At 44.2% G+C, this 25,776-nt stretch overlaps 1 protein-coding gene across 3 annotated transcripts; it reads right to left on the bottom strand.

Annotated features, from left to right (window-relative positions):
* Positions 1-424: 424 nt before the first annotated feature.
* Positions 425-25,545, bottom strand: MINPP1 (multiple inositol-polyphosphate phosphatase 1). 3 transcript variants are annotated; one of them, XR_010832721.1, is made up of 6 exons: positions 24,952-25,545; positions 24,467-24,655; positions 23,467-23,564; positions 21,496-21,629; positions 3,188-4,271; positions 425-1,479 (listed from the first exon to the last, which is right to left on the bottom strand). XR_010832721.1 is itself a non-coding variant. In XM_067000322.1 (5 exons), the coding sequence occupies exons 1-5, from the start codon at positions 25,496-25,498 to the stop codon at positions 3,872-3,874; spliced, it is 1,368 nt and encodes a 455-aa protein (XP_066856423.1). In that variant the 5' UTR covers positions 25,499-25,545; the 3' UTR covers positions 425-3,871. The 3 variants fall into 3 exon arrangements, 1 of the variants encoding a protein (XP_066856423.1); XR_010832720.1 differs by having other exon boundaries at positions 425-1,877; XM_067000322.1 differs by having other exon boundaries at positions 425-4,271.
* Between the last annotated feature and the right edge of the window lie 231 nt (positions 25,546-25,776).

Raw genomic sequence — 25,776 nt, forward strand, 5'->3', positions numbered from 1 at the left:
ACTAATGGATACTCAATAATAAGGATCTGTTGCTAAATACCTACAAGAAAGGACAGGTTAGAAAGTACTGCATGATGTATGTTTGCAATTCTTCTTTATCAAATCAACAGCTTCGATTTCTTATTGAGTGGGTCATAATGTCTAGAAAAATAATACTGCAGCAGATTCTGGAAGCACAAAAATGTGTGTAATGTTCACTGCACTTCAAAACACAAGATATTTCTACACATTTTGCAGAGTACAGTAGTATCTGTGAAAAGCTTGTCAGGAAGCTATCACTGTTTTTTTTTAAATCAGGGCTCCAGGAAACTAGAGTTAGTTTTCACTCACCTCAAACTGAGGAAGTAAAAAGCTAATTAAGATATTTTAATAGTAATCACTCGGCAATGTGAAGATTCAAAATAACCAGAGACACCAGTGCAAGTAATAGCAACTTACCAAATGTATTTGAAGCAGAACACAGCCATGATGCTACAGATCACGTTATTATTATTGCTGATAAAACAAGTGTGCAGTTTTATTTCACAGCACTAAAAATCCAAAACAAGTTCTCAAAATGCATCCAGTTAGTCCCACATTATCACAAATTCATGTCGCGTACAGCGATTAGGCAGCTCCATGCTTACCAGAATTACAGTAACAGTACTTAAAAAGAAGGAAAAATGAGTTTGCCAGAAACATTAGTAAAGCTTTAGACATATAGCAAAATTAAATATATTTCAAATGCATTCAATGCCAGTGTCCAAGAACACCGTCAGTATTTTTCATAAATGAAAGGTTCCAGTTTGAGTAAAGTTACAAACGGAGTCTTCACGGGAGGACTGAGATGAGGTGTTCCGTCAGAGATGCGTGAGGGAAGAGAAAGCATCGTTTTCCATGCAGGGCTTTTTCAGGATGTGGTAACTTGCGGTGCCATTAGATGTGGTAGCCTCTTCACACCCTGCTCACTGAGCTAGTGCCAACTTTAGGGAAATGCTTTGATCTGTTTTAGTTTTCCTTTTTAGACGTACACATGTATTTTTGGTTGTTTTGCTCTGTGTGTGTGTTTTGCCTTTTTTTTTTTTTTTGTAATAACAGGGTCATCCTGAAGTCACATCCCTAGCAGTGAGAATTGGTCACATGGACAAGTGCCTAGCACATATACACAGGTCCAAACGCTCCTGTTGCTACAGTTGTGCCAAGTTTCCACATTCAGCCTCTAGTTACGCCAGCTGAATGAGTCAGTGCAGCCTGTAAATACAGACCCGTACAAACCAAATGGCACATGTTTCTCCTCAGTTAATTGGTGATAGCCACTGAAGATACATCCATTATGTAAGAGATACAGTGGACCTGTACTCCTAGGCAAAATAGGGAACATCTTCTGAAGAGTCATCCAGTAAGTCCCTTGCCCAATATTTATTTATCATACTATCAACTGTAATGCAGAAGCAAATTATGTTTCACTACAGAAGGGATTATTTGGTTCTTCCACCTTGTCTGGCACATGATAAAAAAAGAAAAAAAAGAAAAAAAAAAAGAGGGTAATGTATTCTTCCTCTGCAAAGAAGGCAGCCTTATCTTTTAACAAATAGGATGGGTAAAATCAATCCAACACAAAACCGACAAATGTAAATCTTCCATTCATCTCCAGCAGTCAGGCTTTCATCCCTTCTGTTCTTATCATGACTCATCACAGAATAGGATGACTCATCCACAAAAAATTGTTCAAAGGTGAATTTTCTCAATCTTACATCTGCTATTTACCAAACTTTACTGCCTTTAAACAAGGTTTATTCTTCGTAGGTTGCCTCAAACATTGTCCCGCAATAAAGTTCAAAATTACTGTGGCAGATGCCTCTTATGATCAATTGACTCAGTCTCAAAGCAGGATCATGCTAAAAAGGAGACACATAAAGCTGATATAAAACAGCAGTAAAACTTTTTATGCTGTCTCCATAGAAGTCAGTGCACTAACGAAACAAGTTTCTGTGTCACACTCTAAGGAGAGCCCCTAACTTAAGCTACGACAGCAAAAACAGATGAAAAAAGTCATCACAATCATTTCATTGGTAAAATGATACTCTAAAAAACAGGTTTTCAATTGTTCTTTAACTTACAGATATGTAAACTCAGATTTTTTTGTTTGTTTAATACGGCTACATAAAAACAAGTGACAGAAGCCTAAATCCTCTAGGAAAAAAAAACAAAAACAAACAAAAAAAAAACACTGCAAACTTAGTTTAATTTCTAAATTGTGAACCACTCCTGGTTTCTTTCTCTCTCTCTCTTTTTTTTTTCAGCAGTTAAGTTCTCAGTTCTGCAGGTGAGGCTACCCTGAAGTAAATGAGGGTATAAATGTTTATATTGCATGCAATACCCTGCTGTAACCACTTATGCCACCCCTTCACCCCCCTCCCCAGTGAACACAGCAAACTACCCCTCACTTTATGGGCTGAGCTCTGGAGCACTCGTTATAGGGTGCAAGTGCTCATTGCAGGAGCTGCCAGCACCATAAAACCACACCCTCATTTGTTTTGGGACAGCTTGTTCACCCAGCTGTTCCCTTAGGGACAATGAAGGGATTTTAACTTGTCTTGCTTTTTTTATTTCAGGCATTTCTGGACAATTATCTTCATTATCCCTTTTTCTGCTTTACTGTAGTACTCTAAAATACTCTATATTTTTCAGCAGCAAGTAAACCTGCTTTAAGTGCAGACACTCTCAAAGATCACCGGTACCTTTATGCAATTCACTTCTTTAAAACCAGCTTTATTTCAAGAACAAGCTGGCATATCAAATACAGAAGGCCTATGTAAGTGATACCAGGTTTGGTGCTTTAATGCTAGCAGAACTCAGGTCTCAGACAGATACCTTTCAAAGTCAGAAGCTTGCCCAGATTTGGGGTTAGCAATAATCCTGTTTCAAGCAAGATGGACTGGAGACCTCCAGAGGTCCCTTCCAACCAGAGGCTCTAAGAAAACTGCCAGCATATGAGGAGGACCGAGATGTTCAAACCCCTAACACAGCCCACCCTGAATGCCCCAGCCCAAACATTTAACACGAGGAATTGATGGTGTCAAGTAAAAGGAAACACCAGAGAGCTGAGAGACCAACTGCTGAATATCCCAGAGCACTTCAAAGGAAAAGTGGCTATTTCCCACTCCCTCTCTCTTCCCCAGCTCCTTCTTGTTGAGAACTTACTTACCCTGCTGGCTAACTTGCTATGCTGGATGGGTCGATGAGGACTTTAAGAACTGTAAATCGTTGGCCCTTTTCAGGCAGATAATGCACACAGGAACATATAAAGTCCTCCTGCTTTCAGTCCCCAACTGAGATGTTCACGTGGTGCTGTCCAGGGAGAAGTTGGTCAGCTGTGGAGAAGGAGTTTGTACCCTCACCCTCCTAGAGGCTCAGGAAAAGGAACAAAAAAGCTCACAGATGTGGATTATTTCATGCCTGACATAGGAAAACAACAGCTAACAAACAAGGCAATGCAAAGCAATACTGAGTCAGTTCAAGCACCTTCAGCTCTGACAAAATAAAATATTGTCCCAGCTCTTAAATCTATCTACAGCACATTCATAAGAGGAATGACCTAGGAAATTTCTTATTTGTACACATAAACATACAGGTACGCTTCATCTTGCATCACATTTGTTACAAATACTCAGTGACATTCCCGTAACAGAATTTGCTTTTGTACTTTTGCTTATGTAATAAACAAACAGTGCATTCAGCTGACCAAGACAACCCAGGGAAGTAACGGCTATCAAATCTGCAAGTTTAGAAAGTCCACACAGCAGCAGCAAACCATAGAAAGTGCTTGTTCGCAACCTCTGTTGAAGAGAAGTGAGAGCGATTTCCAAAACATCCACTCCATTTCATTCCCTCAAAGTTCGTCAATGGCAGTAATATTAACCTTTGGCAACTCACACACTTCTTTGAAGTGACAGTTTTGAAGGATGTCCTTGTAATAGTCCTTGAAGTCTGCGTAAGTAGAGATGGTTTCATTTGAGTGATGAAACGGCATCAGCTTTTCATTCAACAACATCTGCACTTGATACTCCTCTTTAGAGGTTTTCACTTGATCACAGTGGTAAAGCACAAATACCAGGTTGGCTGCATAAGGCACAATCCGGCCAGTGCGAAATTTCCGATGCGCTTGCCTGATGTAGTTGTTTGCCCTGAGAGGCTCGTCATCTTTGAAGAAACCCATAAGAGCAAGCAGTGGCTGAAGTGTCTCTGCATGCCCAACTTGTACAATCAAAGGTGAAGAAATGGGTTTTGAACTAATAAAAGAAAAAACAGAAAGAGCAAAGGATCAGCAAGAACCTGTGCTTCAAAACAAATGTACCAACACCACAGCTGTCAGCAGCAAAGGCTTAAAGAAGCAGACTTTGAACTTGTTTTACTCCAATGCGCGATAAGATCCTGTTCGAGAATTTCAGTACACTACAGGCTTTTTTTTTTTTTTTAAATAAAAGCACCTGAGCTCTCTAACCTATGTTTTGACCCACATTAAGCTATTGGATCTTACACAGAATGTAGGAATTTGCAATAAACGCAATTAGACTACAGTTAGAGCGTAATACAAATACGGGAAACAAAAGCAAAAGCCAGATTAATGGTGTGCACCCATACTCTCAGGATATCGCTCGGAGTTCCTGTGTAAAACCAGTTACTTGTGCTCTCCTCAGGTATGGAAAGATCCCTTGAGCACAGTACAGCTGATATACTGGTTTGTGATGAAATACGTTTTTCAAAAGCACTGCCTCTTCCCATCAGGGATTTAGAGAAGGGCAGTGAATCTGGAAGGCTTTGTTAACACGCAAAACAAACCTAGCCCTTCACCTGATGCGACTGGAGTGTCTCTCTACTGTCAGCACACAGGAAGGCTCGAGGACATCCCGTTACTCAAAATTTCCTTAGCACAGATCCTTTGTGAACACGTGTAACCATTCTCCCATCACAGGCTGCTTGGAAAAACTGCCTGAGATTTTACTTTATTTTAAACAAATAAGCACAACAGGTTTAAAAGATTTGCTTTAATACAAGCCCGTGACTAAAATCTAACATCTTTTCCTAGGCTGCTGAGGTGCATTTAATAGGAATAATTAGTCAGTAGGGTATTTTTTGTTATTCCCTGGCAAATGAGATGCAAAAAGTAACCAAATGACAAAATATAATGAACTATGAAGAGAACTCATTCACAAAGACAAATGATTTATTACTGAAACACAGTATTTTTCTTTAACTATTCTAAATACTTAAAGTGATTAAGATTTTTTTTTAAGTCTTTTTAATAAGCTTCTTCCGAAATTAATCCTAGGTGTAGTGAAGAGAAGCCCATGGATTATCACCATTTCAGACCTGGAAAGTTTCAAGGGTTTTAGCATTAATTTTGCTAGATTTGAGGAGTAAAAGCTTTTCCGATTGCTGTCATACAGGGTAAGTGACAATTCAGTTTCAAGCTGAAAATTACACCTAAGCACAAACTTATCCGCAGATTAATTACAGTAAACCCCCACTTCCCTCTGACGTAACCACAACCCGCTGATTGCCTGCACGGCAAACAAATTAGTGCCTTAACACGCAAGCTGCTTTTCTCCCTGGCGCACAAACACTGGCACAGGACTTGAAAGAGAGTTTTTCTTGCCTGTCTCGATGATCACCAATGCATATCGTGCTAAAACAAGAATCATGCTTTAACAACATACTGACAATTGTTTTTCCCTGTAATACAGTTCAACTCTGTGGAAGGTATCTCGGTTTACAGGTGGCTAGCATACCACCGGTTGGAAGGAAAAAAAAAAATCCCTCCACAATTTATTAGTGCCATTTATAAGCAGGTCTACTGCTATTGCTGATTCTTGGGAATACTTGCTCACCAAAAGGATTCCACTCCCTTAGCACACAGGCCAGCAGATTAAGATGATGATTCAAACCACTAACACAGGCTAACAAGAAGGCAGTTTGTTAGATAAGATGTTCTGCGCTGTTCAACCAAAGGACAGGTAAGAGCTGGCTTGCAGCATGAGGAAGCATCAGCCAAGATGAACATCTGCCCTGTGCTGCAGAGAAAGACGATGGCTTTTTGGAGCCATCTCCAAGCGGCCCTGGGAAGCCCAGGTCGCTGGCTCTAGCATGTGTAAATACTCATTTAGCTTTCGTGAGACAAAAGGTGACATCTGGCAGCACTCCTGCTCACCAGCTGCCAGTGAAGTCCACCCACAGATGAGGCACATCTTGATTGGCCTGGAAAGGAGGTGTTTCCTCTGCTCGAAGCCAAAGCCTGAAGCAACTGAAAATGTTTAACCAGGGGGGCTTACCTGCAGATAAGAACTCTGACCAGACTGGCAGGACTTCAGGATGGGCTCTGTGTGACCCGCTCAGTAGAGCCATGGTGTTTGTGCAGTGTGAAACACACCTTGCACAGCCCTGCTCCCTGGCCACCCTTCTGCCTGTCCTCCTTAGACATGCACATATGTCAATGCACACACTCATCCCTTAGGCACAGCCTCTCTCTCTCTCTCTCAAAAAAAAAAAAAAAAAAAGGGGGGGGAAGAAAATGCAGAAGCCTGCCTGCTTCCCGTTCAAAAGAAGCGTTACAATCACAGAAGGTTTTTCACGCCGTCTCTTTGCTACATGAAAAAGCGTCCACTCACCAAAGCCCCTCTTCCAGCTCCTCCAGAACCAGAGATCCTGCCTGCATTTCTCCCCTTTTTATTCATGATCCTCCCCACTGACTACTTCATTTTCAACTTGTAAAGCTTTTGTATCCTTCAATCGCTTTCTCCTTCCTTCTTCCTCCTTTCTTTGTTCTCTCCTTTTGCTCATTTGACCAGTCCACTTACATCCCCCCACTCCACACACATCTCTATGGAAGTCTTACTAGTTTTATGATACATTCACATCCCTCCTGTCAGTCAGTGAATGAGAACAGCAACCAAAAATGCATGCCTAGAGAAGACAGAAGGATATTCCTCTGGCCTCCTACGATTTCCAGTTCAGAAGACTGGGCCAGATCTGCAATTTTCAAGTCCAGTCGGTCTGATAAGATCCTCCTACAATTCTCCCTAGTGAGAACTATTTGCCTTATCTAGTTTTTATCTTGAATAAATGTGCTGCATTTGCAATGCCACTTAACTTCTCACCTCTTTTTCCCAGTCATTTATAACATGCTGAGCGGCCCAGATATCCTTGCAGATATATCTCCACCGGTGACCTGCCTCTCCCAGTAAAATCGATCATCTATCCCTACGCTCCATTTCTTGCACTTTTATTCTTCTTTTGTACCCATGTAAAGACCTTCCCCCTTAGCTCCAGGCTGCTTGATTTCTTTGGTTAAGGAAACCATTGAAATATTTTTTGGAAATCTAGACTGTACCTCCCAGGTCACCCTGTTGGTATGCTTGCTGATCCTTCCCCAGAGCTCCACGAGATGTTTTCTTTTCAAAGAACCATACTGACACTACTCCGGTACATCAAGGTGCCTATTCATGCTAGCCTCTAGTGTTATTTCCATTAGATTGGCCTCTGATTCTGATTCTCTCCTGGAAATGCTTCTTCATTTACCCTTTATTTACTGTTTTTTAAATCATCACACCTGCCAGCCCCCAGAACCTTCTTGGTTGAAACCACTGCACACTGGCTGCCGTTTCAGCCATTTTGTCCCACTTCTCTTAGCACTCTTGGGTGAATACCACACGGCCCTGGCAACTTGGTACGGCTGCACTGTGTCCCAGCAGCACACCCTTAGGCGCGTGCCTGTTTCTAAGTGTAGTGGTTCCTATCTCAGAGTTTACTAAGCAGGGAAGCTAATAATGTACATATGCTGCTGAAGTCTCCAAAACAAGTGTTACTATTATGTAGGCATTGCTGACTCCACCAGGACTGGATTTCACATACACACCCCCAAACATCAGACATGCTAAGAAAAATGCATTAAACGCTGTGGCCAGCCATGCTGGCTTTACAGCAAGATTTGGCTTTACTTTCCAGTTGATGCTGTCAGCAATTCTAGAATGAGAGTAAACCACAAAAACGTGGGTAGCTTCTTGTTTCATTTTGTGTTTTTTTTTAAACCAGAACAGTGAAACATACACTTCCGAAACAGTAAAACAAGTTATAACATACATGCTTACACATAGTTGCACACATCAGAGTGAAGTTTTAAAGAACAAGGAAAGAAAAACTCATGAAGACAAAACATGGAACAAACAAGGCAGTCATGCTCACTGTAACTCAAGATTTTATTTCAACTCTTCACCTTCTGAAATCCTCATGCTGAAAGGTCACAGCACTTGGGAGGTGAAACAAACTTCTCCCATTGACAGCCATCCCAGCATATTTTTTTTTTAATAAGGATTGAAGCTATTTCCTTATATTATACAATCCTGTGATTTCAAGAACCTCTTCAACACAGTGTAGCTGACAACCTCCTTGGTTTCTCACCAGCACTGGATATTTGATTTCTGTCTAGGACTACTCGAGCACTCCCTGTTCAATCTCTGTGGTCATGACTCCAGTTCAGACTGAGGTTTCATACTATCTAATGATAACAATAAAAATCACCATCAAGGTTAAAACACAAACAGTAATATTTTTAATTACGGTGAAATCAGTAAAGAGTGCCTCTTTGGAACATGTGCAAAGGTTATTATTGCCCAGACATTTCTGATAAAGTCCAAACAGGAGCACACAACGCAATCAGTACAACACCGATAAATTCAAACAGTAGCACAAGCTAATAAAATTCTGAAACGAAGGCCTGAGATCTCCACACACAATATTCTTTATGAACAACTAATTACTCAGTATCACTTAACAGTGGCAGACAAAGTTCTTTGCATCATACTCAAGTAACTGCTAATGATACTCCATGCCACTTTTTCCCCCCCTTACTGCAGTAGTCAATGACTCGGAAAAGCACACTGACCAGTAGAAAAAAAAATGTCCAAAGTTTCCAACTTTCAAGTGACGTGAAGAGACTGCACATAAAACTTCGCAATAAAATATTTAGAGGTTGTCTCAAGGTCATTGCCGGAGATAGGTTTCATATTCATTTTACGAGGAACTTCCAGCAGAGCACAAGTAGCTCTCACTGGGCAGAACAGGAGCAGAGGTCATTCATGAGATGTGGGGTCTTCTGCTACTGAACTGCCCTCGCTGTAACCTTTGAAGTCTGACCACTGCTGAAAATGAAGAAGTTACTGAATGCTCATCAGTACAATCCTGAAAACTAAGTTTAGCCATGGAAAAAAAGAGCCCTGTGGAGAAGCATGGATATGGGATTTATCATTCAGGCAACTTCCAGTTCTCCTTCTTCATGGCAGACTTGGGTTTAACCCTGAATCTTGTGCCTCAGCACACCCATCCTCAACACTAGACTGTTCCTACTCTTTTAGGACTACTGAAGGACCTTAGGTATGGAAGAAATGACCTTTCTTTTAAGCAAAGTTCCTTTCCTAAACACTAACATGACTTTTGGCTAGAGGCAACCCAAACCCCAAGAGATAGCGGGATAAGAAGAAACATTTCCTGCAGCAACACTTACCTGGCCAACCTTAAAAACCTCATGTAAAAATTCCCCCAGTAACTTCAAAGAAGAGTTTTAACAACCGTTGAACAAGAAATCTTAGACCACATTCTGTCCTTATCTCCACCCCAACACAAAAGTGAGGATGAAGGACTCAAACGCCTGTATTTTCAGCTACGGGATGAATTCTCCACCCCTACCACCTTCCTCAGTGAATTATTTCTGGAAAAAAAACAGCAGGAGGAACCCTAAATCTGCAAGTGAACAGAAGAGACCAGGGAATGCTGGGGCAGTGGTGAGAGTCAGAAGCAGCAGAAATACTCAGAGGTGTTGCTCTGAGTGGTATTACCAGTTGGGAGAAGAAGAAAAATCTGTTAAATGGTATTAAGCCCTCCTGTGTCAAAACTTCACCTTAAATAGTAGAACAGACTGCTGTGCTCCTTCATTTTCAGAATCAGTACCAACACAATATGCCCTCACAAACACTGACAAGATGAACATTTTCTTCTTGTCCAGCAAGAACGTACACGAGCCCCTTCATAGCAAAGGCAAGCTTGAGAAGCTGACAAGAATACCCAAAACTCATTTAAAATCCTCATTAAACAGCAACAGCCCATATCTAGTTCCACAAGAGCTAATCACCCAAAGCTACCTAAGCTTCACTGTGTTTAACATCATAACTTCTGTAGTTTCAAATGCTCCTTTCCAAATGAACTCACCTCTCACCTTCTTAAGGACCTCTGAGATTAAATGCATTATGGTATCAGCAGCACACCGATGCTAAATATTTTTATGTTAATTGCCAAGGAGTGTGGTTTTTTTTTGCTTGTTTTTTAATTCCTTAGATAAAAGGCTATGACTATGAAAATGCTGAGTTATCTTTTTTAGAGCAATTCTGAGTGTGCAAATATTAGGCAATTAATCTGAGATTAATATTTGAAAGGCATAAGCAATACTTTAGACTCCTAGGTCCAGGCAGATGGATGAAGATACGCTTTCACAGGGAAAGTCCCCTGGACTACCCCAGGATCTGGGAGAAGCCAGCAACCATGCACATGCTTCAGAAATCCTGGCACAGGGATGCTGTGAACACACTGCACGCACCTACGGAGACTTTCACGTCTCCACCTGCTTTCCCCAAAAGCACCCCTTAAGCATGTCAGAAGCCCTGTCTTTGAAAGACGAAGCAATAAAAAACAAACATGCAATATGGTATGAAGTGCCAAGGCCAAGCTATTAGAGACATTCTTGTTTTATTAGTGAACATTATCCCATTTCTTTGGTTTTCTGAAAATGAAAGCAAGACCTGAGTATGTTTCAGGTCCCCTAATGTAAGCTGTACAGTCTATCCACCTGTAGAGCTGCCATGCTGTTGTGTGAAAAGAACATGTTATTTGAGCAACGCATTCACCCAGCACATACACGTATTCTCAAGTCAAGCAACTCTGTTTTAGTAAGGTACGTATTCACCGACACCTCTGAGCCGGCTCTGCAAGGGCCACCTTGCACCCCACAGCTGCCCCAGCTCATGCCGTGCACTTCAAATAATGCAAATACCACGGCTGAAATGTTATGTTTGTGTGCGGCAGCCCTCTGTCACTGGGTGGGTGACTGAACACACTAGTTTACAGCCACCACCAAGGGCTGCAGGACCTCCTGAACCTGCTGATGCAGCCAGAGAGTAGAGCGCCTGCGCTGCAGAAATGCACAGCACTAAACAAGAGTCTTACTGAAAGAAGTCACTGAACAATTCGGATCCAAGCAACGTGTTTGTTTGTTTTTTTTAAACGCAGGTATAGTTTCTACTGAATACATGGAAACTTTTTGTTCTGTTCCCTTCCTATATACTATAAAAAACAGTTGTGAACAGATAATGTTTTTCAGATCACATACTGAATTGGTTTATACTGAATCATCATTTTGAAAGGAGCAATTAAGGCACAGTATTTACTACTAGATGACTACAGAAAAGTTATCATTCCTGTTGTGAACTGACCTGCAGAGAGGGAGGGAAGTAACAGAGAATAATAAAAGCTATCAATAAATTGTTAAAGTAAGCTGTTTACATTATGGCTCGGCCTGGTGTAACTACAAAGATCACCTTTAACCTTGAACTAAGTTCAAACACAGATATAGATATCTATATATATCTATACACATATATATATCTATATATATATATACACAAACACATTTAAATACCTAGAACCTGGGTAGTCTTGGAGGAAACCACCAAATATTTAGCAATGTGTGCAAAAGCTTAGTCTTTTGAAGCATTAGCCACATACTGTAAACACTGAGATGGCTCCAGAAAGCGTACCCCCCAGTTTGAAGAGCCTTCTAGAAACCCATTTGGACAGTACAGATAGTAACAGGTATTTTACGTTCTCTTTTGGAGCAAGAAAGGCAAACATTTAATATCTGAAGCTAGAAGAAAAAGTATAAAACAGCTTTAGTGAATAGCTGATGATCTGGTAATAAAACTTAATAAAACCAGGAAACACAAAAGACCTAGCTAATGCATTCTAATGCTGCAAATGTTAGACTGTTGGTTACTTTACCCTTGAATGATTAAGTTAAGCTTTTCTTTGTGGAAGTGTGGTGAAAATGTACTTCATCTGGCCTCTTAGTAGCTCTTGTATTATGTGTGCAGATCTCTGCCAAAAAAGGACTAGCTTTGTTAAATTATTTTCTTAGATGGATATGCCGTAACCTCCCATATAACTAAACTAGAAATTAAAGTCTTTTCCTTTGTCCAACAGCTGTTTAGCCCTTAGCCTGAGACAGAGTACTAAGGAAGTCCAGTTACGGTAGCTGTTGCTATTGCAGAAATTGTTCCTTAACTCATGATAACTACCCAGCAGCTGCCTAGTTCTGGCCCAGGAGTGATTATGTTAGGTGCTAGTGAACCGCTGCTCTTGCCATTCCCGCAGCCGGCTGGTGGATGCGGTGCCATGCCCTGGATTACGGTGCAGCTTGAGAAAACACCACGTGCGGAGCTGTCAAAGTGACGTGTGAGCATGGCACAGCAGAACCCATTTAGAAGGAAGAGTGAAATACTGCCAGAGCAGAATTGGTGAGCCTGTGGTTGTCATGTAGAAAATGAAGAAAGAGGCAGATGCCCAGCCTATCTCTGAGCAGCCGGTACCCCTCCCGTCCCCCAGCCAGCCACCCCACATTAGTTGTCCAGCATGGTACGGAATTCCCCTTTGGCCGGCTGGGGCCAGCTGTCCTGCTTCTGTCCCCTCCCAGCTCCTGCTGCACCCCGAGCCTCCTGGCTGGCAGGGCAGTGTGAGAAGCTGGAAAGTCCTTGACTCAGTGTAAGCACTGCTCTGCAACAGTTAAAACAAGTAGGAGACATTTCTTCTCAGAAAGAGCAGTCAGGCATTGGAATGGGTTGCCCGGGAAAGTGGTGGCGTCACTGCCCCTGGGGGTGTTCAAGGAAAGGTTGGACCTGGTGCGTAGGGACATCCTTTAGAGGGTGACATTAGTAGCAGGGTGATGGTTGGACCAGATGATCTTGAAGGTCTTTTCCAACCTTAATGATTCTGTGTTACACTGATGAGAGGCTAGAGCCTGATCTGGAAAACTTCATGTGGAATGTGTGGAACAAGGTAGATCAGGCTGCAATTTGCTAGGTTCTGCTGTTTTGCCACCTATATGTACCCATGAAAGTGGCCTAGAAGAAAGCTGGAGAGGGACTCTGTCAGGGAGTGTAGCCATGGAACCAGGAATAATGGCTTTGAGTAAATGGAGGGGAGATTTAGATGAGATGTGACGTGAGGAAGAAATTCTTCACTCGGCGCACAAAGCACACATGGGAATTAGGGCTGAAGATGCACCTTGCTTCTGTTCTTTTCCGTAAAGAATAGAATGAAATTACCTAAAAAACAGGGTTAAAAATAAACCCAGAGCACAAGATGGGAGGTGCAGGGCAGTCCCCGTGGCCGAAGGGCAGCCTTTTTCTCTGGCAAGCCAAATGGCCCGGGGAAGCCAGCCCCAGAAAAGGGGCCCTCAGCCCCCCAAGCCTCCTCCTTGTCCACGTGAGGGCATCTTCCAGGCCGCTCCCAACACAGCCGCCTTTGGCCACGCGTGGGCCACTCCATCACAGAGGCTTGCTGAGGTCACAGTGGCCACCACTGCCCCGCCTTTGCTGCGGGCCCTATAAAACAGGCCCCCTGCAGCTGGCCCAGCATTCGCTGAGCATCTGGGCCCTCTGACTGCCAGCTTGTGCGGCAGGAGGAAGACTAGAAGAGCAAGGCGAGCAGCAGGCCTCCTCGGTGTGCGAGGACAGCGATGCCGTCCGGTGAAGCACCAAGAAGGAATGCACCTGAGCAGAAGGAGATGTGTCGTGGGCGGAGGGATAGCGCCGGCGGCACAAGAGACACCAGTGCCCAAGGGACCTCTGGCGCCCAGCCCACAGACACACACAGGCGGTACCATTGGCACCGCAACGATGCGGGGAACAGGCCGGCCCCTCACACACCCAGCGACAGGGGGCCTGGGCCTTACCATAGGAGCAACGGTGATGTGGGGCAAAGGCGGGAGCATCGGGCAGACAGCCGCGGGGAGCAGAGGCGTGCCCATAGTCCGGAGCACAGTGCGGGACCCAGTAATGGCCGTAAACCAGAGGGCAGCGTCGGACCCATGCATGAAAATCAAGCCGACAGTGGTTTGGGACCGAGGCATGGGACTGGATGACCCCCTGGTTCGGCACCCTGGCCTGAGAACATTCCGGACGGAAGGCATCCCGTTTGGGCAGTCCCGGGCAAGGACTGGCTTAGCCTTCTGCCCAACACCGTGGAGCCCATGGAGCTGGATCCACCAGATGTGGAGGAACGGGTGGAAGTGGATCCACCTCTGCCGGGACAGGCCTGGGACTACTGCGGCATGTCTTTGTGCTCTGCCATCCAAGAGCACCAACAGCATCGCAGGAGTGCCCGGTGAGCCCCCTACTCGTTGCTCAGGCTCCATTGCAAGCATTAGCTTGGAGCCACCAAACACCACGGACGTCCCGCAGGCCTGCCTGCAAGATGTCCCAGCAATAAACAGCTCTTGCCGATTCTCAGGGGTTGTGTGAGTGGTTCATTTTTGGGGGGGGGAGGGGAATGGGATACAGTTGCACCAGGGGAGGTTTAGGTTGGATATTAGGAAGAACTTCTTTACTGAAAGGGTTGTTAGGCATTGGAATGGGCTGCCCAGGGAAGTGGTTGAGTCACCATCCCTGCAGGTCTTGAAAAGACATTTAGATGTAGAGCTTAGTGATACAGTTTAGTGGAGGTCAGAGGTTGGGCTAGGTGATCTTGGAGGTCTCTTCCAACCTAGGTGATTCTGTGATTCTGTGATTCTTTGATTCTGTGATCTGAGGTGCAACGTGAGACCTGAATTTCTCCGGGCATCAGATGACTGCACCATTGGAGCTGGATAGACCCTGAAACATCCGATCTGGAAGGTCTCTCTCATGTCCCTTCCAGAAGCCTGTGGGTTAGAGTCTCCAGGCACTTTCAAGGGGATTTGAGTCTGCATGACTCCCTTTTCCCACCAATCCTGCTAAAGCTCTAAACATCTTGAAAAACATCTTGAAAAGATGTTTAGATGTAGAGCTTAGTGATATGGTTTAGTGGGGGACTTGTTAGTGTTAGGTCAGAGGTTGGGCTAGGTGATCTTGGAGGTCTCTTCCAACCTGGGTGATTCTTTGATATGCAAATTATACCACAACCAACTTTTCAAACCCTCCCTTGCTCAACTGTGTAACTATTGAGGTTGCTGCATTTGTCTAAGATTAGCAGCTTCATATTGCAGTAACTACCAAAACACTGATTTCTCACCAACACGCACAGATCCTATTGGCAGAGCAGTACACACACCTTCTAGACTACCGTGAAGCTTGGCTAACAGATTGAAAAGTTGCTGGAGCAATCAAGAGGGACAGAAGAGATTCAGGGTATGGTTATTCCTACCATCAGCACCATGCTAGGAGGGAAAATCTTAACAGGTTTTGGCCTTTAACTATCCACAACTTGCACAACTGATGCTGAGTTGAGAACGTATCAAACACTTGAGGAATGCTCCAAAGCAACAGCAACAAAATGTTTCTCTCCTAATTACGATTTTGACGTTCTGCACCTATCCTAAATGGTGTGGGTCTCCAGATGCTGCTCTTCACTGGTTGGAGACATGCTGGGTCCCACAGATGTGCCACAAGGAACTCAAAGCTTCTTCCAAGGCAAAGAGCTACTCACTGATTGCTCCTCTTTATACCGTTGTCAAAGCCTACCCCATAACCACAGCTCTGGCAAATTGAACAAATAACTTCAAAAAAAACACTGTCTGGTTAATAGCAACCTTGCACGGATTCTTACACAGCAGCACAACAGCAAGTGGGCATGAACATATGCATTGCTACCTGGCAGTTTTGCAGGTACAACACCTTCTACTTATAATGAGAAGTAGGGACACTTTCAATAAGACTCCAGAAGGGAAAAAAAAAAAAAAGCAGGTTAGGGAAGAATATTACCCCATGGGCTTCCTTGCCACATAGTTGCATAGCCTGGTTGTTTTTCTTATCTGTAACAGGCAGGCTTGGGAAGAATTCAGTTCTTCTCTCTTCACAAAAACACAGTGCTTTATGGACTCGGACAACTGCTCAACTATGCCATTTCAGCACAACTCACCTGGTTTAAAGCTACAGTCAACTCCTATGATACATTTTTTTTTTTTAATTAAGATGATTTTTAAGGAATAGAGCCCCTGACCTCACCCTAGAAACGTGACTACTACATTTCCTTACAGACAGGCGAAAAGGTATGGAGGAATGTCATCCTGGAAGACCCTATTGCAATGGTGGTAAGGTCTTGAGGAAAAGATGCTTTCTACCAAAGAATTAACCTTTATTGGACATTTACATTCTATTGCTACTGAGGATGCAGAAGAATTGGGTCCCTGCACGAGTGTGCTGACAGTAGGTGGTCACTAGTACAACTATCAGTAAACACAGCATCAGGCCCCAGCTCCTGAGCACCGACAGGTACTGCAGTATCTTTCCAATGGCCCTCTGGATGGGGACAGTTGACGAGAGTAAGTCTACAGTGAAAATCCCTTTCACAGCCTTCACAGCCACCTTGCTGCACAGCAAGACCTACACAGTGGAGAATACTGGTGGTTTAAGACAACTGTTCTCTGGGAATATATATGATATTAAAGATCCTCAAATGTCCAAAACTTTTTCACTGCAAATTGATGGTGGGACTTAATAGCCACAGATGTTTATTAATACTGCAGATACCTTCATATAAAAAGTATCCCTAAAAGGCTGGCAAGTAGGATAAAAGTCAGATAACGCTGTGCATCTGAAATGACACTAGACATTCAAGTCCAAGACACTAAAGTTGTAACTCAGGTGGCTCAGCAAATGCCAACTCTCTGATGGTCTTATAGTCAAAATCTTGAAAATCGGAGAGATTTTCGTAATTTTCTTAAGAGTAGACTAATCACCAGCAGATGTTTTCTCCAGAAGAAAGAAGAGTGAGCTTTAACAAGGTGACAAATTAGGCAAATAACTTGAAGGCTGGTGAACAATCAGATTGCAAGGTCAAGGAAAGCTTCACGGAAGAAACAGGGTTACAGTAAGAACTCTCTTTTTAATTCAGCTGTGACTAGGAATGAAAACAGGACAAAACTACTAAAAATAAGTATTTCAAGTATGCAATAAAATGCAGAGCTGCCAGCACCATTCTCCACTGACAAAACTAGAGCAGACTGGCAAATTCAGATGCTCTAACTTCTTGCTGGAACAGAAATGCTCCCCCTTCTGCTTCTGGATAGCCCAAATTAAACTTTTCAGAAAGACGGGAGAACCTGGAGCAAAGATAAGGTTCTGGAAGTAAAATTATTCTTACAGTTGCAGAACAAAACAGAGTTAAAATCGGTGTTTGACACAGCTAAATGAGACAACATTTCATCACCACACAGGTTCTTTTTCTGAGTAATAAACTGCTGCAGATGTATTTAACCTGTTGCGCTGTACCACTAAAAATAAAAAGCAACCGGCACATGCACAACCAAGTATTTTCTACTGTTAAAAATGCAGGCATATTTTTCATTTCTATGGTTTCTTGTTCTCAGCTGTACTCTCAAATTGCCACACGATCCTGGATAAGTCTCTTTCCTTAGGTGAAAAAGCATTAATTGCAACTCTACTCCTTAGACCACGAGAGATACAAGCTGTTCTCCATTGGTGGTGACAGATTGTCCATATAGTTTTAAATGCACAGGATATCCAATTCAGATCAAGTCTTCAGTGCTTTAAGACTGCCACCTGATGTCGTGGGATGGGGTTACATGCTCCTTCTGTACAAGGCACTGCGGAAGTTTTCAGTTACCACTTAGGAAGGGATGCAGTAAACAGACTGCTCACCAAGCTGTGAATTCTGCAAGATTTTTAGGGTTCCCATTCATTACACACACACGAACTCTCTACCTGCTTCCCTCTGGGGCAGCAACACAACAGACTGACACGCTGTGACTGAGCTTGTGCAGCCAAAGCCGAAAGGCAGGAGGAAACCGTCTCTGTCCTTTAGTACGCTGCCTCTAACGCCTGCTCTTCCCCCAGGCTCTGCTCTTGTAATTTAGGGACTGCTAATCTACTTCTCAATAAATCACAAGTGCAGATATGGATTTTGTCAACTACGACTTTTTCTTAAATATTAGTATTATTAATCTAACAGGGATATCTTATACACAGTTAAAACGCACACAGCTACTTTATAAATAGTCAATGTAATTTAAGGATTGAAAGGCTGTCAGTGTTCAAGGAGTAAATACACTAAAAGCAAAAAAAACTGATTGTTCTCCTCACACGAGTCAAGCTATGTTAAGAAGTTATTTTTCACTTTTCAGAAAGGCGGAAGGGTCTTAAGGGTTTTGCTTGTCTGCTTTTCTTTTAACCTGCACTTCATCTTCTTATTCCCAGTTCTTACTTTCTGTCTTCATAGAGGCAGAGACACAGCATACGACAGAGGCAATCACAGCAGTGTGCCTGTCAATCTGTTCGCAGCTGGATGCTAATGACCTGCGGCCTAATGCATTTTTTATTTAGCTCCCTAGTAGGCTGAAGGAAGGATGCAGGGAAGGTTTTTTTAAAGGGCAATCTAGCATAACCACGGCTTTGACTCTACCACTATCAAAACGAGAGGGATCACTGACTCTGACAGCCTTGGATTTCCAAATGCCAACACAATCATTTGAAAGCACAATGTCTTAAGCCAGCTTGGCCGCAGAGGGGTTGCCGTCACCAGCCACTTCCTGCTGCCCACCTTTCCCCCACAGCAACTAGTCCCCAAAACCAACCTTATTTCATGCTTGCAACTGCTGCATTTTAACCTGTTCATGGCAAAATGAACAGGGTTGTCTCCTTTGTGCTGGCTGGTGCACAGCACAGCACTGATTCAGAAAGGTAGAGGGCCACATGCTGCCCACCTCAGCCCTCACCTCTAGCCATGGACAGCCCCTTCCTGGCGCTCACATAACCATTAGAACAGGATCAAGGAACCAACATGGATGCTAGCATTGAAAAAGCCTGCATGTAGATCTCAAAAGGCATTTTCAATTCCCGCTTTACTAAGCTGATACTCTGTTAAAAAGGACACCTCAGTCGGATTTTCTATGTGAATCCCAGAAAGTAATTAAGATAGATAGTACTTGGATTGTTTTGCCGAGAGAGAACTCCACTTTAGATCAAAGAAACCATGCTGTGTACAAAGCATGACTTCCACATTCCTGCAACTCCACACTCTGGTGATCAACACAGCGCATCTCTCTGCATCCAACATGGAAGCACAGCAAAAAAGCCAAGCATGAGCTTGAGAATTATGCTTCAATTGACTTAATACAAGGTTCTTCTATCACTGCTCACATCTAACTTGGATCCTCAGTCGGCAAACATCTGAAGGAACACAACTTCTTTGCAGTCCTCTCTGCTGTGAAATGATCAGCATCACAGAACACCCAGAGCAGCTTGCCCAGGACTGTGCCATGGTGGCCTTTGAAGATCTCCAAGGAGGGAGAATCCACAACTGTATGGATCATTCCTCTACTCCAAAATGTCAATGCTACTTGTAATTTCAATCTGACAACTGAAAGGAAAGAAAGTGCTTTCTAAAGTGTTATCAAGCAAAAAAATCCATACATACATCCTCAGACATCAGTGACTCATGCTTTTCTTTCTGAAATATATATATTAAAAAAAATAGTATTTTTCTGCTGGGTATTACGTAGATCTACTTTAATATACTAAATTTAGAAGTAAAGTCCCAAGGATGCTAGGAATGCAAGAACTTCTGCTGCATATAACTAATATTTGCAATTCAAAGCTGAATTTGCTTATTATAAGTTACAGTTACTCATAAATTGATTCCTACAAACTATTTAAAGGTATACAATATTTATACAACCTTGATATCATGTCCTCGATTTTATGTACTTTGGTAAACATTTCCACGCTTACCTACTGAGGTACTAATTCACGTGGTTGATCACTAAGCAACGAATTTGTAATTCCTCTGTTTGAATTACAAGCATTCACACAGGTTGTAAATTAATTCTCATATGAAGGCACTGTATTTAAACCTAAAGCAGCTCTCAAAAAATATATTACTGGGACGTGAAAGCAAATGCAGGTAATTCTGTGACACAAACATCTCAAACTGTAATTGAAGCCTTTGTTTTCTACGCTGTTTTCTCCAGGCCACAACAGATCGCTACTGCTGACTGATACCAGCTGATAGGACTAAACAATACACAAAAACAGCACAGGCATCCCATCTTTAATTTGTACGGAAGCGTAAGGGCAGTTACACCCATGGCACTAGAAAGGCTTTTTCGAGGGCTGCACAACTTAGCGGAAGGAGTACCACTGCTATTCTTCCTCCGCTGACACATGATAACTGTTGTCAAATCACATAACTGCATGAATACAAACCACTTTGTCGGACCACCATCCTTTGAAGATGCTTGTGGTATCTCTAAGTCTACTAATAGTTACTTGTAATGTCTAACATCTTCCTACACCTACAATGTTGCTCCCAAATGGCGGTTTTGCTGTAGAAGAATAAGGATGTGAAACCGAATATGCAAGAAAGAGTTCTCAGACTGGCTGGCTAAATCACTAGTTTTAGATCCATGCAACAACCCAAGGCATTTACAACAACTTCAGGACTGAAGAGTCCTTCTCCTGTTTCTACAAGGCACTGAGTATACCACCTGAAGTTTGCCCTTCTGTAGTTAAAAAGAAGCAGGCATGACAAAGGCTGGTTTGCTCTTACAGCTCAAGACTTGTGGATTCTGCAACCAGTGGTTCTGCTCTAGAGTCACCAAGTATTTGGACTGATTTGGTCTAATTATTTTTCTGTAATTACATTTAAGCATGTTTAATCTGAAGAGAAAGATTTAATAGTGCAAGAGATTCAAATCAAACACATGTAGAAAGAAAGAAAGATTTTCATGCCAAAGAGCTTAAATAACGAGAAAACAGAATGTATCACGGGGACTTTTTCCAACACAGAGTCCTCCCATTTGCACCACAAATGTTTTTTAATGAAGACTTTTTGAACAGAAAGTTCATTGTTTTAACTCAATGGCCTCTCCTCAAACTGTGCAGGACACAGAGAATACCATTGTCAGACACAATAATTGGCTGTCCCTTGGAGGCCTGTGCAGATCAATAGGTTAAAATATGGAAATAAATTTGTTGTGCACAAGAACATCAATGGAAGAAAAAAATATATATACTCTTTACAGTAATACTGCTCTATTAAGCATTTGATTTTCTCCATTACAAATTCTCCTAAACCAAACTCTCCTAACATCGTTACGTTTGGAAATGTTTTACTTCTATTCGCACTAAATTCAACTCAGGATTGATCGCAGAAAGCTTGCAACCAACACAAAAGACCTTTTTTTTTTTTTTTTTAACTTACCTTTTGCTCTCTTCCACTGCTTTGTCCAACTGCTGGAAGATATCTTGGAACAAAATGCAGCTGGAGCGACTATTGATGTCATAGCCATATCCTCTCTTCCAGTATTGCTTCAGGTCATTCAAGTATTCCAGTACCTGAAGTTACACAGTTCACAAATTTTTACTACTGCACAAAGTAGAAAAAAAACACAACACAGAGCAATGACGCTACTGCACACTGCACGAAATAAACAATTCTTTGAAAAATAAAATAAAATAAAAAACAAGGTTCCAGCTCAAACTGTTTCTGCATGAAACCTGACACAATGATCAGACCGAAGAGCCACCAGATTCACCATCTTGTGTGCAACCCTGCGCAGAATCAGGGCTAGGGAAAATGGCACACACGTTTCCCCACACTGCAGTAATTTTTAGCCCAGGGCTTTAAGCAATTAGTTGGTTTTCTAGAAATTTAATAGACTTCAGTAGATTCTCCCCCAGAGCAGCACAATTTCCCTTTTCAACGTATCAAGTTTTAGCCTTAACAGTATCCTGCAGATTGGCTTCTAAATGTGGAAAAAAAAAAAGTCTCATTGGAACCTCCTGCTAGCTTTATTTGTTACCTTTCAGTTACTGTACATGACAAGACAATCACTATCCACCACTGTAGCATTTCTGATTTGCAGTTGAAAATTTTATGAAGGTCAAAGATCCTCGGCTTAATTAATCATTCTTCAAATGGAAACAACTCCATTGCTTCAGTAGTTTGTCATATTCTGTCCTCTTTGAGATGTGGGAGACCAAAACCACATACATCTCAAGAGAGAACTGCATCTTAGATTTATGTAAGAGCACATGAAGCTCTCCTTGTTTTTCTCTATCCCCTTTCTTATAAGCATTAAAATTCTTTTTAATTTTTGTTCATTAAGTCCATTGTAGCTGACCTGCCATTTTCATGTATTTACAGCACCAAAATTTCACTTCTAAGTGGCAAAAAATTGATCTGAGTACCTGCCACCTAAATGAAGTTTTATCTTCTTATCCCATTGCATCATTTTACACTGAACACCATCTGCCACTGTACTGCTGGGCAATTCAACCTTGCAGGGTCCATCTGCAAAGCTTTTCAAACACCCCATATTCTTAATATCCCAAGTAATTCTGTTTAATCAGCAAATTTTCCCACCTCTCTGCTAAGTTACTTATAGAAAAGGTGAATGGGACAGGTCTCGGCACAAGTCCATGCTAACCCACCTCCTTTTTGAGAGGTGGCCACTTACCTCCTGACTCCATTGCCTACCCTTATGTCTACCTCACGTCTGTCTATGCAGAGGTCCTCCCTCTTCTCCAGGGCTGCTAAGCTTACTTTAGAGCCTCTGCAGGGACCTTACCACATGTTCTGGAGTGCTAAATAAACATCATCGCCCTTAATCCCCATCTCTCTTGACCCAAAGAACTCTAGAAAGTAATCGGATACTTTTTATCAAAAAGGGGAATCCAAAGCAATTCATATTTATCCAAGTTCTACAAGCTTTATTGACAGGCATTAGGTTTAGAGATCTGATGGTCACCAAAACCAGCTAAAAAGAAGTCTTAGAGGATCTATGAGACCTCATTTGCTGTCCTCTAGGATCGAGGCATTTTATCATACAAAAGTATTATATGCAAAACACAGTTGTCCACAGCATTTCAGGTGTTACGGAAAAAAAGGCATTATATGAATTAAGTGCAATGGAAAAAAAAAACCCACAAAACATTTTAATCAGGATGAATCAAAGCTGCATCAGTATTTAACTCGGAATGAAGAAGGGTATTTCAGTCCCACTGTTAGATTGATCCAGAGTTCTTTGTGGACCAAAGAAGCTCTTCAATAGGTTGAAGAACAAGGGGCACAGAACTTATAACTTCTGACTTTGCAAAGGATCATATCTGAACATTAAGACATCTTTTGAAGGCTTCTCAAATCTCTCTCCCCTCTACATTTAGCACCTACCTTGGCATCCTCTTCACTGAAGAGCGAACACCATGGGGAGGTCACATTTTTTATAGCCAGCTCATATGAGCAGGTGAGAAAAGCCACTTGAACAAGATCTGCAATAAATCCAAGAAACCAGAATAAGATAAACCACCACTACAGAACTAGCAACTTTCTCCCAACTTTCCCCTAAACTAGAGGTAATTACAAGTTAGCGATGAAAACAATCACCAGTCCAAAGGCCAAGCACAAAAAAAAAAAAAAAGTTTTCAACCGTTATTGTGCAGAAACCAAATTCAGACTGCAAGTCTTCACATTACATTTGGCAGGAGGGGGGAAAATACAGAGCACATTCCACACCTAACACTGTACACCTGCTGATGTACATGCTACAGGTGTTGATTGCTGGTGTGTCCTTATCACCACAAAAGATGCAGGAGTGGGTGGGAAGTGTCTGCTTAATGCAGAGCAGTCTTTGGCTATCACTACTCAAGCTCTGCATTAATAGCTGAGTTTACGTAGCAGAGTGCTGCAGCTTTGGGATTGCGTCGTTAGGGGGATGCTGGAGAGGAGAGCAGTGTGCCTACTTCTGAGGGCTCCCCACCATTTAACCACAGCGGGAAACCTGGCACTTCTTTTCTGGGCAAGTGAAGGTGCGATGTGGACGTACAGGTCCACCTTCCCCATGGGTTATTTGGGTGTTTGAATTGTAACATGTTTTACAAAAGAAGCACTAAAAACATAACGTCATATCCCTTAAGACAAAGGTAAAGATGGTATCACCTGTACCATAGTAAGAAAGATATTTTGAAAGGTGTTTTGACTGTTGACTAACAAGCATTCGCTATTGCAACACTGACACACATTTCGTACACCTCATGCATTTCATTCCTCATGACTGCGACTAGCCTACTTTAGCGCATATTTAAAGTTTCCTACTCTGCATAACTACAAAGCGTTTTGGAATTCTTTTCAGTCAGAGTCAGCCCTGTACTGACATGAAACAGGCACTCATTACCTGCGTTTAACTCCTCCACTGGCAAACACAAGGCACTTGCTACCTTTTCCAAAACCTTCCTCATCTCAGGCCCCTCTTTGAAGGCATTCACTTGGTGCATTGCTGTGTCGTTCTCCTCCACGAAGGCTATGAACTTGTCGCAGTGATCAAAAAACCTCATCAAGGCGTCGTTCACTTCAATCTCCGACTCTGAAAGCAAAAACCCGTTCTCAGCGCGGCGCTCCTTCCCCCGGCCAGCGGCCAGCGACGGGGAGGCTGCGCTGCAGCGCCGGGGTCCCACTGCCCACGAAGGGGCGGCTGGCGGAAGGCCGCGGGCGGCCGCGACACCCGACGGCCGCCGCTGTCCCCGAGGGGGCCGGGGGGCGCCGCCTCCGCCCGGGGCCGGCCTGGCGGCTCCCTCAGCCCCGAGCGGGGCGGCGCGGGCCGCGGCGCCCCCCCAGCCCCCGCAGCCCCGGCGCTCCGCGGGAGGCGGCGGGCGGGCTCACCGTCGCCGCCGAGGCTGAGGGAGGGCCCGAGGCCGCGGCGGAAGGCGGCGCCGCTCTGCAGGCAGCGGTGCTTGGAGCTGCTGGCCAGCGCCAGGCGGCGGCGGGCGGCGAAGAGCGCGGGGAAGCGGGCGGCGAGGCGGCGGGCCAGGTGCTCCATGTCGCGGCGGCCCTGCGGCGCCAGCCGCCCGTCGAGGCTCTCCTCGTACCACATCTGCCAGGCGGCCAGGGCGGCGGCGGCGGGGCAGGCGGCGGCGGCGGCGGCCGGGCGGCGGCGGAGGCGGCCGTGCAGCTCGGCCAGGCGGCGGATCTGCCCGGCCGTGGGGTAGCGGGTGCCGTGGCGGAGCAGGGCGCGGAGCTGCAGCGGGGCGCAGGCGGCGGGCAGCCGCGCCCCGGCGGCGACGGGCCCCAGGGACAGCGGGTCCTCCGCCAGGTGCGGGTTCACCTCCTCGTAGCGGGACTTGGTGCCGAAGTAGCCGCCGAGCCCCGCGCTCGCCGCCGCGGCCATCAGCAGCGGCAGGAGGCAGGCGGCAGCGCGGCGCGGCGCCATGGCGGCGGCTGCAGGAAGAGGAGGAGCGGGCGGGCGGCCGCCGCCTCTCGCCGTCCCCTCGCCCCCGGCGCCGCGCCCCGGCTCAGGGGGCTGGCGGCGGGACGGGGCCGGGCCGCCGGGGCCGGGCCGGCGGAGGCGGAGGCTCCCCTCGGGGCCGCCGCCTCGTCCCGGGCGGGCGCCTGCCCTCGGGACCGCGGCGTGTCTCTGCGGCAGGCTTTCAGTTTTCCCCGCGGGAGTCCGTCTAACCCGAAGGCGTTTCCGCGGCTTGCGGAACAGCG

The sequence above is a fragment of the Anser cygnoides genome, chromosome 7 (assembly GCF_040182565.1).
Source record: "Anser cygnoides isolate HZ-2024a breed goose chromosome 7, Taihu_goose_T2T_genome, whole genome shotgun sequence".
In the NCBI taxonomy this organism is placed as follows: domain Eukaryota; kingdom Metazoa; phylum Chordata; class Aves; order Anseriformes; family Anatidae; genus Anser; species Anser cygnoides.

Bases quoted from the DNA above. Each gene is read 5' to 3' on its own strand.
- MINPP1 (XM_067000322.1), bottom strand. From the start codon at position 25,498: ATGGCGCCGCGCCGCGCTGCCGCCTGCCTCCTGCCGCTGCTGATGGCC. The intron at 23,565-24,466 runs GTAATGAGTGCC...GATTTATTGCAG, and splicing joins AGTGGAGGAGTTAAACGCAG to ATCTTGTTCAAGTGGCTTTT. The intron at 4,272-21,495 runs GTAAGTTAAAAA...TTCTTTTATTAG, and splicing joins GCAGTGGAAGAGAGCAAAAG to TTCAAAACCCATTTCTTCAC.